The 16,774-nt window shown below is 36.4% G+C and overlaps 1 protein-coding gene across 2 annotated transcripts; it reads left to right on the top strand.

The window, feature by feature from the left end:
- The first annotated feature begins 377 nt into the window (after positions 1–377).
- Positions 378–15,521, top strand: LOC141904582 (long-chain-fatty-acid--CoA ligase 1-like). Of its 2 annotated transcripts, none has more exons than XM_074793192.1 (19): positions 378–485; positions 4,367–4,514; positions 5,530–5,644; positions 6,087–6,154; positions 6,428–6,529; positions 6,802–6,901; positions 7,001–7,173; positions 7,265–7,297; positions 7,808–7,930; positions 9,236–9,448; positions 9,763–9,845; positions 9,936–10,086; positions 10,222–10,294; positions 10,685–10,773; positions 10,858–11,028; positions 11,182–11,271; positions 11,370–11,474; positions 11,566–11,637; positions 11,750–15,521. In XM_074793192.1, the coding sequence occupies exons 2-19, from the start codon at positions 4,377–4,379 to the stop codon at positions 11,891–11,893; spliced, it is 2,043 nt and encodes a 680-aa protein (XP_074649293.1). In that variant the 5' UTR covers positions 378–485; positions 4,367–4,376; the 3' UTR covers positions 11,894–15,521. The 2 variants fall into 2 exon arrangements, with proteins under 2 accessions (XP_074649293.1, XP_074649295.1); XM_074793194.1 differs by lacking the exon at positions 378–485 and adding an exon at positions 2,225–2,361.
- The last annotated feature ends 1,253 nt before the right edge of the window (positions 15,522–16,774 follow it).

Here is a 16,774-nt window from a genome sequence, read left to right as displayed (position 1 = left end):
AGATTTGATAATAAAAGTACATTTTCATTTTTATGTCTTGGTTTATTTCTTTATCAATTTGAGAAGGAATTAGAAATCAGATTATGGTACAGTGTTACAATTCGTAGAAGGAATTAGAATCATCTTGAAGACAATTTTTTTTATGGAGGAAGGAGGATTAGAAATTAAATCGGATACAATGGAAATTGTACCGGTAATGACATAGCTGGAACAAGGAATGAACATTATGTAGATCAAAATCTGCTGATCTTTTTGGACCAATGCCAGCTAATGCTGTCGGCGCAGTACGATTGTACTTGGTTGTAGTTCGGAAAAATGACGCTAGATGGCGAATCGGGGTATTATCAATGGATCACCGGAGCCACCAATCACAGAAGCCGTTACATCGGTTACACGGCAAGTTTTACTCCGTCGTCGTCGTGTGTAGTAAAAACCTAAGGATCGTCGAATTTAACCCCCGAAATCAACTGAACTACACAACAAGGGTAGGTTTATACGCGTTTTATCAAAATTCACATCTTCATGGATAAATATTATCGTGATAATAGGCAAGGAAACGGGTTAAATTACGGAGGAATTTACGTTTTAAATGAACCCGGTAAAAATATTGGGTGGGGAATTCCGAAGATAAGACGCGCCTCCTTACTTCTAACAACATGTCAATACGGTCCGGTTAGCAATTATGTCTATGATGAGATGAGTTAGGTAAGGTTGCTTCCTTAGGTAGATTATACTGAAATAAATGTGCTGAGTTGTGGTGTTGCTGTTGTTAGATTTGGCTGATAATCAGATTATGGCCTGTCATTATAATAATAGTAGTGACAACTGGGATGGCCTGCTACAATTACAATGGAGTCTGGGTGGAATGGAAGCGTTGATCCTTTATTGCACCAGTACCATGCTACCAATGTACCCACTAGCACTGGATATATCACTTTTTAGTTTTTGTTAATTTTTCGGAAAGCCTGAATCATTCGAATGACTAGATAATAGCCTGATAAAAGAGAAAAAGGCAAATTTACCACAGCACAGCCATAGGCCCTTGTGTGTTGTTAGCAACTTGCTGCTGGCAATACATTTATATAAACTATGACCCTTTAACTTAACCTTTAATTCTTAAAACGTTTTTTTAACACCACTCTTCAATTCAATGACTCGCTTGTGGCATTCTAGTAAGAAATTAGTTTAGGGTGGAGTCATTGAAAACATAATTTATTAAGGCCTTTAAATGATCTGGGGGTTTTATTCATAGCACTGTCTATTCATCTGAGAATATAGAGGAAATACATGAATTCATATTCCATGCCGGGCCAGTCGTAATTTAGCAAAAAGGGAATGATAGGGTTTGATTGATCATGATATGGCCTTTCTGACCACTGAGGTCTAGTTATGAGATTTCATGACCAGGCAAAGCAGTGTTAGGCTATGTCTAGGTCTACTTAAACTTTATGGACCAATGGTCAATGATCTCAAGAGTACTGATATAGTGATAGTGTTAGAGATTAATGTTGTATATTGTTCTAATAACAGATCAAGAGATTAGAATTTGGAAACATAGGGCCTATAGGTCTAAAGGCTATATAGATCGAATTCTCAACCAGAAAAAAAAAAGCACCCAACGAGAAAGTTAACCCCTCAATTTCTTAAATATAAATTGACCGGCCAAGCCAATAGACAGTTTATAGATCTATAGATAACCAATGCACGATACAATTCTAGCGAACATCTTCTGTGGATAGGCCTGTGATAAAAAGAACACATGGCAAAATTATGGTGGTAAAGAGAAGTTTGTAGGTTTATCATGTCGTTATAGTGCCATTTCGATTTTTAATATCCCTGCCAAGCATCTAGAACTGGGATACTGCCTCAATCTAGCCCTGATATCTGGACACAGTCTTATGGTTTATTCTTGTATCTTGTCAGGATAGTTTTATTTCATCAAGTTTTCAACAGAAAAGTCTAGTACCTTCGGGATACTGCCAAAATCTAGCCATGCCTCTGATATCTAGGCAGTCACATGGCATTTATTATAAGCCAATTTTCTGGTATTTCATGGATGTGTTGTACTTTGATACAGTTCCCTTTGTCCTAGTTTAACAATGGAATGAAAAAATAACATCCTTGAATCAAGGAAAACAAAAACGTTGCGTCAATGTTGTGATCATGTGATGTTTTTATCCATTTTATTAATGAATCGACTCTGAGTTAATCGCGGGCAGGCAGTATGGATACACGGACTCTTAATGATCAATATCGATTGATTGAATTAAATATAGCCTAGATAGTGACCTATCGTGTAAAAGGTGATTGAACTGTGGTCGAATGTATTATAGGGCTATACCTTGATTGTCGGAATTTTTAGTAAGTAATTTCTTGACGAGATTAGTTTTGGAAAGTCTTGATTAACATTTTTTGAGAAGTAGTGGGAATCATAATTGGTAACTGTCGCGGATTTTTGGAACCCTCAGTAAGTAATTTCTTGATGATTAGTGACGTAGGAACGTTTGATTACCCCTTAACGTTTTTAAGAAGTAGCCTAACCAAATCAGACGGACTCTAACCACGGAGACGTACGGTAAACAATGAGTCCATGGTCTAATTAGAATTTTCAGAAACACTTGATCGCGTTATCAGTTCGCTATGATTTATATCTTATGATTTTTCGGTGCAAACTTTTTATCTACCGGTACCATAGTATCCCTCTACTGTTATCTTTGATATTTTAGCGAAGGGTTTAATGGTTTATACTAGAAAAAATGTGCGCAGTAATAAATATTTCGTCGTGTGGTGGGCCGTTTTTAAGCTTTCCCATTGAATCAAATTGATCGATTAAAGGGATTTTTCTCAAATGAAATCATTAAGGAAAGGCTTTGGTGTAATTAATGCATCTGAATATTGATAAAAATGATTCAGTAATCGACTGTGAGTTAATTTCAAATTATCCGGTAGGCAATCATATGGCCCTATTACAAGAGATATTTGTGACATCTTTTTTCCGTACCAGCTTAACCAGGCTATTAATTGAACTAAAGAATACAATTGTATATCGATCTCTTACTGAGTTCTGGCTGAAATAGAAAAAGCAAGGATTAAAGAACTGAAACGATTCTCTCTCTCTCTCTCTCTCGACTGCTGTGTGTAAGACTGTAAGTCTTATGTTGACTCATTGAGAAAAAGATTTATCGAGTAGATAACTAAAAGTAGATAACTAAAACTATGCGCGAGTAAGATGGAGTGAAGGTCTGTCGGTTATTTGTAGACCGGAGCTCGGTATTTATTCCAGGATTGGTGTTATTTTCAGAATAACCCTTTAAGCTAAGTAGAGCACGTAGATAGACACGCTTGTATCGATGACCTAGTTAGGCGTAGTATTTTTCAGAAGCTGCTCTCTCTTAATTCAATATGACATTAATATGAATCTAGTCTCAATGGCTTTATTGTCTGACGTTCGTCCCTGTGTATTTTATCAGGTTTTTGGTATTGTTCGTTATGAAATGGCTCCACTAGATAATATTGTCTGTATGAATTAGGCCTATGATGAGTTTCTGGAGGGTCGGAGTAAAGATTCACCCAGTTCAACGTTAAAAAGAGTCAAAATTATCAACTGTAATCGGTTTCATATATAGAATTATTCTATAAATGCACTGGACCCCGGATTGAATCAGGGGGTTCGCGATAGTGTTTATGAACACATGTTTCTAGCTACGACTTCATTGTTTTGATTGTGACGATGTTTTGAATGAAATCAGATCGCTTGCTGGGTGTGATGAAATCCTATTCTTCTACGTCAAATTCAGTTTCTAACTGTTCAATAAACCGGGAAGGTTGTGGCGTCACCTGCGTCAGGTTCGATGCATGAATGAATAACTGTGCTCGACGTTTCAAATTCATTCATCCAATTAAATCATTGTTCACTCAGTCCCAATTGTATCGATGAACAACAAAAATAGAAGCATAAATCTCATCCATTTTATCATGGATGTATGAAACTGAAGTATAAACCTAGTTTATACGTCCATTGTTTTATCGACTATTGCAGTAAATGAATTGAGCTAGGACCCAAAATGTATATAGCATTTGTAATTGCTGCCAGTAAATTATTGCTGTATTAATTGCTAACTTTTGATAGATGAAGGATTCAATTTTTCGTTTTTAGAAAAGCCGCGTCCAGTCCACACTTTGTTATTCAGAACAGCGAAGAATCTGTTCTAACTCAGTCCATGAGATGATTGTCGAGTGGGCTAGGCTTAACTAGTGATAGTGTGAAAGCAGCTATCATCATGTAGGGCCCTAGTAGACTTGATGTTTTTGTAATGTGATGTAATGTCATGATTAGTTCGTAAACTATTTGAATTATGTTTTACAGTTGAGGTTACATGGCTGACTTAATGAAATATGCTGGAATATCAGCAGCAGCGATCGGAGCGGTAACAGGACTCACAGCGTACTACATGACGCAACCGAAACCAGTCAATAAAATCATCAACCTTTCGCAGCAATCTTACCACGCTGCCGTAAGTATTCGAAACAACTCGCATGTATATCTCATAAACAATGATGTTCGAATTTTTTATGATCCGTCATCAGGATTTGGAATTAGAATCCCAATGGATCGGTACGGCTTATTACCTAGAAATCAGGGAGAAGTCTGGGAATTTTCATTGCTTTTAGAAAGTTGGGGAATACTCGGGGAATTTTGTAAAAAGCTTAAATTCAGTATGTTGAGACTGCCTAGATCGCTCGTATAATCGAACAGTTTCCATCTATATCTTACGTATTTGGTTGTGTTAATAGATTTGATACTTAAAGTAAAGTCTGGGAAAGTGAGTGAAATGATAAAAATGGCCGCCCTGTAAAACATCAGGCGCTAGCTGCTACTAATCCATTGAATGATGAATTCATATTCATAATCGATGATGGGTATCGAGTGTACCCGCTGATTAAACATGACAAAATGAGAGATATAGTTTGTACATGTGTCACAAAATAGCGCTAGAATAGTTGTTTATCATTATATGGTAATTACAACTGACGTGAAGTCTGGTTTCCGTGGATTCATTAAGACGATTAAAGCATGAGACAAAAAAAGGTCGCGACAACCGTCGTCAAATATTATAGTTTTACGGGATTGTCGGTAAGTGTCGAAATACCGGCTGTTGTGGGTGGATTTAAATTGAATAGAAATGAATTTTTGAAAAAATAACAATATGTTACCGCTCAGTTAAGGCGAAACGCGACGAGAATTCGAACATGGTTCTGAAAACCTCGCGAATTTTCAGCGTTAAAGGTGCATATCCTGTAAGTGAATGAACGTTCTTAATTCATAATCGAGATAAAGTTACCCGTAGCTGGAACTTACCGTTAATATGGTGACGAGCGACCCGCCGACAGGCTGTACTCACGTCAACCCCGTGGATTGATGTTCAGAACAGATGCATTATTTTCATGAATTTTTGGTTGTAGTATTACCGCGACGATCTAGGGTTCTAAATATCGAGTAAATAACGTTTTTCGGATTTCTCATTTCAGGGCGAGCCAGATGCGCGTCTGCCCAAGTTATGTCCAGATGGTAAACTGATTCCATACGTATACGAAGATGTAACTACGGTTTATGAAGCATTTCAGAGAGGAGCGCGCGTGTCTAGTGAGTAATTTATTCGAGTCACTTTTTGATTTAATCTCTTCCGAAAAAGTTCCAAATTATTTACATTATTTACTCTAACTTATATTAAACAAATATATTCGAAAATTTAAAAGAAAAGAAGTGAAAGTTACATCCTTACGCTGTTGATGATAACAGTTGTGTTATCGGTGTAACTTGTCTTATTTAAGTCACTTTTTGATTTAATCTCTCCCGAAAAAGTTCCAAAAATCATTATTAACTCAAACTTATATTAAACAAATATATTCGAAAATTTAAAAGAAAAGAAGTGAAAGTTACATCGTTACGCTGTTGATGATAACAGTTGTGTTATCGGTGTAACTTGTCTTATTTAAATGTGTTGCATATTTTGAGTCACGATGCTCTCCACTAGGGCTCATTACGGTTTAACCTCTCATAATTTTGATATGGTCTGGGATTTTAGGTAACGGAGAATGTCTTGGCTGGCGTGAAAATGGACAAGGACCGTACAAGTGGATCTCTTACAACGATGTAAGTAGTCGGGCGTAAAATCTAAATCGATTCATTCGACATTTCTGTGAACTTGAAATGGATTCGACTCGTAAGCTGTTAGTGTGAAATAAATCATTTTCACGCATAAATCATGAATATACATGTAGCTGATGTCAGCTTGTCAACTGATCCAGATTAAATACCCACATGGTGTTTTTTCTAAGCCATTGATGGTTTTTTAATCGTTTTAAATGTTTAAATCATTCGAACGTTCATGTAAATCTGTAAATATGTAATTTTTTCCGATTTTAGGTGTTGTTGCGTGCGGCAAACTTTGGTTCGGGTTTGATATCACTAGGCTTAAAGCCAGTTAATACTACTAACGTCGGTATTTACTCGCAGAACAAAGTCGAGGTAATTCAGATTTTACGGCTTTTCGCTTTATTACCCCAGTAATACGATATGTAGGCCGATCCCTTATTTTTTTTTACACAGCGCCCCCGCCTATTCTGCTCAAGAACATGTTCATCGACTATCCATACAGTCAAAAATTCATAAAGACTAGTCTTTATGAATTTTTGATACAGTACATGTTGATCAGTTATCTGTACATGTAAACATGGCAGTCCTGTACATGAACCTCTAAATCTGATCGATAATAACGTGATGATTATAAATATTTTCAGTATATTCTGGGTGAATTGGCGTGTTACACATATTCCATGGTGATCGTACCGTTATACGATACTCTAGGACCAGACGCTAGTACATACATCATTCATCAAGGTTTTTATCAAATTCAACATCGATTTTATCATCGCGCTCTATTGTACACCCCGTAACTATAGCATGTACGTATCTGTGCCCGTCTGTTTTATCGTATAGCTGAGATTCAAGCTGTCATCGTTGATAAGAGCGAAAAGGGCGTCGATTTGATAAACCACCAGGCCGAAGGCTCGACGTTAACTACGGTTATAGTTATCGAAGAGATCAGCGACGAGCTGAGGAAATTAGCCGGCGAAAAAGGCGTTAAAGTATTGACATTCCGTGAAGTTGAGGTAAAGTTCCATCATCAATCTGTGAATACACTCTATAGCGATATTATCATCCGCTTATATATTTATGATTTACTGTTTCTCGATATTATAGGAACTTGGTGTAGCTAAACCTCACGACCCAGTGGTAAGTTAAGTCGATCGAAGCGCAGATGTAAACAAGAAAACTAACTTGAAAGTTCATCGACACCCTGAAAAATAACGCATATATTGATTAATATTGTCGACAACAGATAATATAGTATAAGTCATATAATATTAAGGATCAATAAAGTTATTTTGGATTTGAATATATAAATTATTGAATTGGCAACCAGTCTAGCGCCTATATATTGAGGACGTAGTGCATGTCTCCTCAAAAATAATTATCAACATTTATAAAAAAAATCAAATAAAGAGTTATGAAATATGTTTACTTGATTACAAAGTTAACGCCGAAATTCACAATATTGTAAGTTTTATTTTGAAATGCCAATACTGACGACGTAGTGCGCATAGACTAACAAAGTACCCCTTAGAATAACGCATAGTAGTTATCAATGTATATAAAATAAACAGAACTGTAACCTTCTTTATGGAGTCAAACGAGTTCATCTTTCGCATGATTTCTCAATGGTTGACGTTGTTTTCTATTCAGCCATGTGAGACCGAACATCTATGTACGATCTGCTATACTAGCGGTACGACCGGTAAACCGAAAGGAGCTATGATAACTCATCGTAACATCATCTCAGTCGTGTCAGCCTGTTTAATGATCACAGTAAGATTTCATAGACATTTTCATATTTTCGCGAATGAATTTTGCACTCCCTCCTCTTTTACCTGTTGTTGTATTGCATTCCAATTGTTAAATAAGACATTTAAGTGCGGACATCGATCTGTAGCCGGAGCCAACCCTTTCAGGTATTCAACACCTAGACCCTACCCTTCTTTTTTGGAATCTGGATTGAAAATGATCAAACAAATGGACCGAAACAGATTCCTGAAATTAAACATTTCATTAGCCAACTTTCGAAAGGTGTTCATCCGGAATAGAATAGTGTTAGTTTTGAAAGGCGGTGGTTACAAGGTGAACTTCAGGTTTCTTAGTTAGTTTACTGTGTGAGCTAAGTGAAACTGCATGTCAGTCAGAAATAAAGTCGGAAAATCGCCTTTGAGCACGGTCGCTGTAGTTCTGAAATGCCAGGGTTTTTCGTAAGATCAAACTGTAGTGCGTAAGATTGTTCAATCAGTTCTGAGCACTAGTCGAGTACGGTACTCGGAAGCTGAAGTTCACTCAAGCTGCAGATCGATATGGCCGCATAAAGATTAATTTACTCATAATAATGATTATGGATATTTTTCTTCAACTTCAAAAAGTGTATGGAAACCGGCAATGATGTGTCCGGTGCGGTGAGTAAACCACGTATAAACGATACATTTGGTATATACTAATAATCCATTTTTATTTCGTTTTTCGGTGAAAAGTTTACTGCACCTATTTTTAGGGTGGTTGATAATCACGTTGCTCTATTACGACTCGCGCGCGTACCTAACACGAATTACGCTAGTACAGAAATTTTGCATACTTTTAATTTCGGTTTGTAGTTTTAGTTGCGATGATTAACTGCGTTTGAAAAAGATGCATATTTTTGTTTTAATTCTGCATGGGATTAATCCACGTTTATTAACTGTTACTTTCCCCCTTTTCCTCACAAATTTGCTGAAATAACCATATCATTCAATGTAATCACTCATTGTATATTGATGGACAAGTCCAGCTCTGTGTTTGTCAGAGGCATCTGTTTCAGTCATCATGTTCAAGCTCGAGATTCTTTGAAAGTCATTACTTTGTTAGATTGTATATTTGAATATTACCTGACTGAGCTCGCTTCAAATCAGTTGTATAACAAAAAAAGATCATGTACGATCATTTTAAGCCATCCCTTTCTCTTGTGAGAGGCTTGATACGGATTTGATGTTCGGCATCTGCCAAGATTGATTGTCCATTTAGCTTCGTCACTTATATATTCATGTTGGGATATTAGGTAGTGAAATGAAAGATTTTTCTTGCTTGCTCTTTCAGAATCCGACTCAGATTGTAGCCGGTGATTCGATGATATCGTATTTACCGTTGGCTCACATGTACGAGCGAGCGGTTGAGATTACTATGTACGCGCGCGGCGGGAAGGTCGGCATGTTTAGCGGCGACGTGCGTAAACTATTAGAAGATATACGCGAGCTGAAACCACAGTTGTTCCCGACGGTGCCTCGACTTCTGAATCGAGTATACGACCAGGTACTAAGTTATTTCATTGAGTATTGTCATTGTGTCGTGGAGTACGCTGCCCTGACTATGACTTCTATTTGACAGTAGTGTTTACTCTTTAAAGAGCTCAATCAATCAAAAAAAAAATTACAATACTCTATAAAATCTAAGTAATTTCTAGCTACTATTTTTTATATCAAATTACTCTCATTTTTGGTGAAAACTAATATGATTATTCATATCAGTTAGTCTGGTTTAATATTATGACCAACTTAAACTGAATCCCATTCTATATACAAGTCCTATTCAGTTTCATTATCCGTCGATATGATTTATTTATGCAGGTAATGGCCTCGGTAAATTCTAGTATCCTCAAGAAAACCATTTTCAATCTGGCGATGAAACGCAAGGAGGCCGAATTACGAAGGTAAGACAAATGAAAATATAGAAAAAATTCTGCCGCAACAGAATCTGGTAAACGATCGGTGGTAAAACAATATATTTATTTCATCTGTAGTGGAATTATCCGTAACGATAGTGTATGGGACAAACTAGCGTTTAGAAAAGTGCAACAGATTCTCGGCGGGAAATTGAAACTGATAACGACCGGTTCGGCCCCGTTGTCGGAGAAAGTTTTGAATTTTATACGTTGCGCTGCCGGGTGTGCGGTGAGTCTTCTATTTACATTATTATAACGCTGTATAAATATAAAAACACTGTAAAATCAATATAACTAGCAGGTGTTTATTGTATAAACCTTTTGTTTATTATGGTTTAGTATGGTTTCTTTTTTTTGATAACAGGTTATCGAAGGCTATGGACAAACAGAAAGTGCAGCCATCTGTTCGCTAGGAATCGTAGGGGATGATATACCAGGTACATTTACTGCAGTGCTTAGAAGTGCTTATTTTTGAGAATATTCTTTAAGGCCCTTAATTAAATAGTGCTTTCTTTTCACTAAAATATCATAAGCGCTTACTAAGTGCTTACTTATGACTATGGTATCCAAAATAACTCATTACTTTGGTCTTGAACAATCCTTGGATTAGGATGCGGTCTTGAATGATAAGAAAAGTGTTGCTTTTGCCTTACTAAGTTGCTTAAAAAATGCTTAATTTGGCCTCAGCTTTACTACCATGAATTTGATAGTAAATGCATTGGAGAAATGAAAGTTCACCTGTTCAACAGTTTCAAGTTTTCAAATTCAGCGTAGGTAATTTAAATAGGCCTACCTACAGGGATTTCGATTGACTTTTGATATTTTAGGACATGTCGGCCCACCTATGCCGTGTTGTATGATCAAGATGGTCGACGTGCCAGACATGGGATACTACGCCAAGAACAATGAAGGAGAGGTAAATTAAAAGTTTCGCCGAGAAGTGGCAAATCGTGAACGTTGAACTTTTTTCTGATCGGTCGGTTTATTGAATTCGTTGCAGATCTGCGTAAAAGGCACGAACGTATTCAAGGGTTATTTGAACGATCCGGAGAAAACGGCCGAGGCCATCGACGAAGATGGCTGGCTACATAGCGGAGATATCGGACGATGGACGGAATCCGGATGCGTGAAAATCATCGACCGAAAGAAGAATATTTTCAAACTCGCTCAGGTAATATCCCTGACAACTGACATGAACGTTAATTATTGAATCTCTAGAAAGATCAACCAAATCCAATGACGGATTGTTTGATTAATCGGAGTAAAAACACATTTCCGCTGTAAGAAGTGGATGATATCAAATGTTGTTGTTGTATTTGTATAGGGTGAATACATCGCTCCAGAGAAGATTGAACTGATATATATTCGCAGTCCTCCGATCTCTCAAGTGTTCGTTACTGGTGATAGTTTACAGGTAGTCATTACATCACTTCATTGTCCATTGATGTTCGACTCTCTAAAACCTGTTGATTACGTATCAGTAATTAACAAATGAATTTTTTTTTTCCGTAGTCACATCTCGTCGGCGTCGTCGTACCCGATCAAGAGCAATTACCGAAATGGGCGAAGACTAAACTTGGAATAAACGAGTCATACGATCAATTATGTGAAAATGAAGTAAGTTTTACCCGTGGATTTATTCCGGGATTCATAACAAATTTTGGCCGATTCGCAATTCTGAATTATTCGTGAAATCTTGTACTTCAAGGCTGTGAAGAAAGCTATCTTAGATGATATTACTACTAGAGGCAAAAAAGATGGACTCAAGTCATTTGAACAGGTACGTAGCCTTTAAACAACCGTCTGATTTTTCTGCCAGAAATTGTTTTGAAATGTCCAGTATGTGTGTTACCTGGTACCAATATTCAAGGAATGATCGTCGTCATTTTCAGGTGAAGAATATTCACATACATCCCGATCAATTCACAGTAGAGAACGGTCTACTGACCCCGACATTCAAATCAAAACGCAACGAACTACAGAAATTCTTCAAAGATCACGTACAGCGAATGTACAGCGCGGCGTCGGCGTTATAAAAACCACACAAACACGAACACTGAATCCTGTAAATAGTCACTACTACTACTACCACTGAAGAGAGACTTAATTATAATCATCAGCATGACAAGTCAGGGAGGGAGTTATATGGTAATTATCGCGGGGTGAACGAAATCCATTTTCAAGAGTATGCCATAATTTCTGCTATAGAGGTCACCCGCCGTTGGGAATAGTTTTTCAAAAGACACCGCTCGTGTCAATTCTTGTGACAGTAAAAAAAATCACTTGTTTTGAGGTTATGATAATCGAATGAAAAACAGGACATCAAAAACATGCCATAAACAATCTGGTATTTCAAATGGCTCGTCTTAGGACTTTAAAACTGCTCTCGTATTTCGTTCATCCCGTTATTATTGAATCTGGTTTTGAGTAAATTCACTTTGAATTCGATTCCTCCGGTTTCTTATTAGTTTTATGATAGTATTTATTGTAATTTTTGTATGAATTTTTAACGGCGACGCGCGCGTGTCGCTGTTTGTCGTTGGTTGTGTGTAACGATGACTCCACACTCGTCAACTAAATCTCTGCAGTCGTGAAAAGATGTTCATCTATAACTACTGTTAATTAGCAATTGATTAACCGTAATTCGTTTGATAAGATTAGATGGGTGAATTGTTGTTAATTTATCATCTGATCGCTGTGATATATGTATCCTGTACTGCTGTTCACTTGGGGTACAGTTTTTAAGTGAAATTTTTTTCGACGCATAAATAGATTTCCGTTTGAAACCGGGGCTTGTTTCGTATGAAATAGGCCCCGTATCGACTCGTTTCATTCGTCCCTAGAACTTGATTTACCGAAATCGAGAATCATCGAGAATCATAGTGTGAAGTGATTAGAAGCACGATTTAGAAACTAAAGCTACGTATCTGCCATGTAATTGTTAATTAGTCATTCGACTATTGATGCATTTACCATTAATAAAAAAAACTTGTGTCAATCTAAAAAAAAAAGAATCTATTTCATCAATTTGACCTTTCTCGCGTAAATGTTTTTTATTTGAACAACTGTTGGTTAAAGGATCGGTATACTTGTTGAGCTGTTCTTATATCATTATTGGGTTTGGATATTGCCACCTAAAAATGAATTATAGAAAATGATAATCTATTGGATACAGTTGTAGTCGAATATGCAGATTTCACTTTCTGTGGAAACCAAAAAGAAATTACCCCAAAATCGAATATTCCAGATATTTGTAAAATACAAAGACTCCAATGGTGACTTTTCGTCATGTTTGTCACTCGATTGGTCATTTCATCAGCCATTGAATGGTTGGCTCATTGTATTGTATGATTGACAGATATGTAAATAGATTATTTGTAGCTGTAGTTTGAATATATGCACCGTTCAACGGTTTACGTAGCTTTCAACTCGTAATATGGTAATGAAAAGTATTTTTCAATCTCGTAGAACATTAATTGTAATTGTATGATGATAATATATTCATATTTATTGTATAATGATGATACCGTACTATCACCGGTATTATGATGATCATTTAGATCATTCGGATTTCCTTTGAACGTAATCGATCCTTTTGAATAGATATTATTCTTTGTGTCAAAAACTGGTGTAGTAAGGCTTGAATTTGTTTTCTTTTGTAAGAAATATAGTCTACTACTGTACTTTTTATCAGAGTTTCGGGTTTCTTGGGATACACACTATAGCCTCAATATCTCCCAAATCCATTTTGGCGAAAGTGGACGCTAATTTGAAACATGCTCGATTCATTTCAAAATTTGGTTACTAATCGTGTGTCTGAGGCTTCAAATCTTCTTTTCAATTTTCATCTCGCATTTAGTGAAATACAAAAATGTTCGTGAAATTGTAGGCAGCTTTCGTATCAGAATATGAGGGGAAATTTCTGATTGCGCCGAGATGTCATCATTTGATTGGAATTGGATTGGGGCCAGTTGCACAGTTATGGCTTAGATTTAAAACCAGCCAATCTAACCATTTAAGACTACCCAGGTAGTCTGAAGAGTTAAGATGACTTGGACTCAAGTCACGACTGCGACATGGCCCTGTAGCTTTATTCAATAGTAGTACCCACCTCTATAGTTTCGCAGAATATTTATCAACCCAGTGAAACTGTTTTGTTGAATTAATTTGACAATAGACTTGATGAATTTCTCAATGTTGATTTTAGTTACAGCAGGAAGTTTAATGAACGTCGCACGTCATTTTAAGTAACAAATATATTATAGAATATATATGATTCATATAACACCACGTTCCTGCCTAGTCCCTGTGTATTATCTTCAATTATAATCAGATCATTTGTAAATAAATAAAACGCTTGATGTGTTGAATCGACTTGAGAATGTGTAGTATGCAGTTTTTCTAATGGTTTGTGAAAATGGTCGCTCGGTGAAAGTTTTATAAAATGCCCTTGTAATAAGTTCTCGTGAATTTAAAAACCTCGAAAAGAAAAACCCGGAGATAATCGAAACTTGAAAACGCTTTTCCTGTGCGATGTAATTTGTAAAAGTCTATATGAATGTTAATGTACTTTCCTGATTTATCTAAGGGACCTGTTCTGAAATATTGTGCGGCTTTCGGCTTCTCGCTAGTTTTCTTTCATCAATGATAATTTGTTAATTGATATTAATGTTGAATGATGACGAGATCTTATCGACTGTGCCAAGTGTAGCGTCTAGGCGTGACCTGTGAGGTTCGGAAACTAGTGTTACAGGTGCTTGTAAATTTCTAAGGGGTCATCCATTTATTACATATCTACACACAATTTACTTTCTCTCTTTCCTCTCTTTATGCATTTCAAGCATCACAAATATAGAGGAAATTCGATTTATTCAAGACGTGTTCTAGGTATATATTATGTGGTAATTAATGGACTGATCCCCCCTGAACCGATCAATAGTAGTTTGTCCAGTGTCCTTATAACCTTTTAAAAGACTCGCAAAATTTTTTATCTTGCAATCCGAATCAAGATATAAATAATCTTATTATCTTTATCGATCCCTAGGGTGCAGTTATTGAGCCAGACCGCGTAGTTAAATGCAAATGGAAATGCACCGATTTTAACTACATAGACTAGTGGCACTGGGTTGAGGTAGCATATTGCTGTATATTTATTGACTGTGATGATCTAACATTAAGTGTACAGTTTGCTAATCAGTGTAGTAGTATATTTCTTCTGAACCAATCAGGGGAGCAGAGTTTACAGAGGGGAGCCTGGGTTGCACTCGAATGCGCCCTTGTGTCCTTAGTGCTGCCCTTGCAATTTGATGTATTTCCAATTTCTCAATATTTATAGCTTTAATCTAACTTCGGTTTTTCTTGATTGTATTTTTTGATTGGATGCTGGCATCGGTTACATGTGCAATGTGTTCACTATAACTACAAAACATTCTTCTTCACGAGTCAGTATTGTAATAATCAAATTTGATATCTCAAGTATATATTGATTTTATTCCTGTGCTGCCAATTTCTAAAAACCTGACCTAATTATTCATCTATACGCCATACTAAACTGATCATTGACGTTTACATGTGTACAAATGACTCTTGTCATTTCGTTTTTTTTTTTGCATAATACAAATGGCCTTTTGAATATCTCAACCAAACTCAATTCTTGCATAGAAACTCAATTCTGGCATAGAAATCTGATCAGTCCCCTCTACTCCACGCGATGGCGTTCTTCTGCCTCCAAACTCCTGAACCCCGAGTGAATAGATCAAATTATGAATAATAAATTTATTCATATTTATCAATTAAAGCACAATGTATGACGTCATTTATGATTATTGTGATCATAGATGTTTATTGTAGATTCTCATTACTCATTATCAGGCCCCATCGAAAACCAAGCCAAAAAGTTTTACAGTTCGCGGTATTAACACATTTCAATTTCCCTGATTTTCAATAGTGATATATTTACACTCAACGCTACCTAGTTAGGTGCAGTCTACTGTATTAACCAGAAAATGAACAATTGAATTGTGCTTTTTGTGTTCTTATATTTATTACTATTATTTATTTGTGAAGGAATATTCTGTTGAAGAATGGTAAACGTAATTAATACACCTGGGTGTGGTCAAAACCATTTGTCTGATGATATATTTGTGTTAAAAAACTGTAGTAACTTTCTGAGGCAGTTTATTAACTAGCTTTTTAGGACTTTGTGTCTTGAAGTTGATGATAATATCTGGATTCAAGTCTACTGACTGTGGTGAACTCAATTGATGAATAATCGAAGTAACCCTAGTAGGTAGGCCCACTGCAACTGGGTCCAAGGCTTAAGTATAACTGGTCTTAAAAGCTTGCCTCTGGTTCGTCATTGTATTTTGGATTGATTGGACCATTTGAAATTCTTATGTTGATCATTAGGCAATATTAAGAAAATGTTGTAGTTCTGTTTTTTATCTGATGGTGGTTCTTGATCGCGATCAGTTCTACCATCCACCCTATTCTCATAATGTCATTTTTCACTGTTGTTTGTATGATCGTCTATTGAAGAGTTACAGTTTTATCGAGAATGTATGAAATAAAAAGTGGCAAAAATTTTGTCAAATTCAATGCAAGACAGTAAAGTGATGTATATGTACTCAATATTGCTCTTAGTCTTGTTCTCTTTGGTTCTAACTGAGTCCCTACAGATCAGTCATTTCTGGATATAAGGAGTTTTTTAAGGAGAAAATTTCAGATTTTGATGAAACGTCTGCATCACTCATATACCAATAAACCATTTTACAGTTGCTAGCCGCCATTTTGTTAGGGTACTTTTGTCCCGTATTGTTGGGTCATTTTTTTCTCTTTTTTAAAAACTATCCGTGATGTGTATTGTATCATATTTCATCTGTCGATGGATGGATTTTGACAACTTCAGCAACATTCAA

This window comes from Tubulanus polymorphus, chromosome 4, assembly GCF_964204645.1.
Source record: "Tubulanus polymorphus chromosome 4, tnTubPoly1.2, whole genome shotgun sequence".
NCBI classification, from domain to species: Eukaryota; Metazoa; Nemertea; class Palaeonemertea; order Tubulaniformes; family Tubulanidae; genus Tubulanus; species Tubulanus polymorphus.
This window is presented reverse-complemented; position numbering and strand designations above follow the sequence as displayed.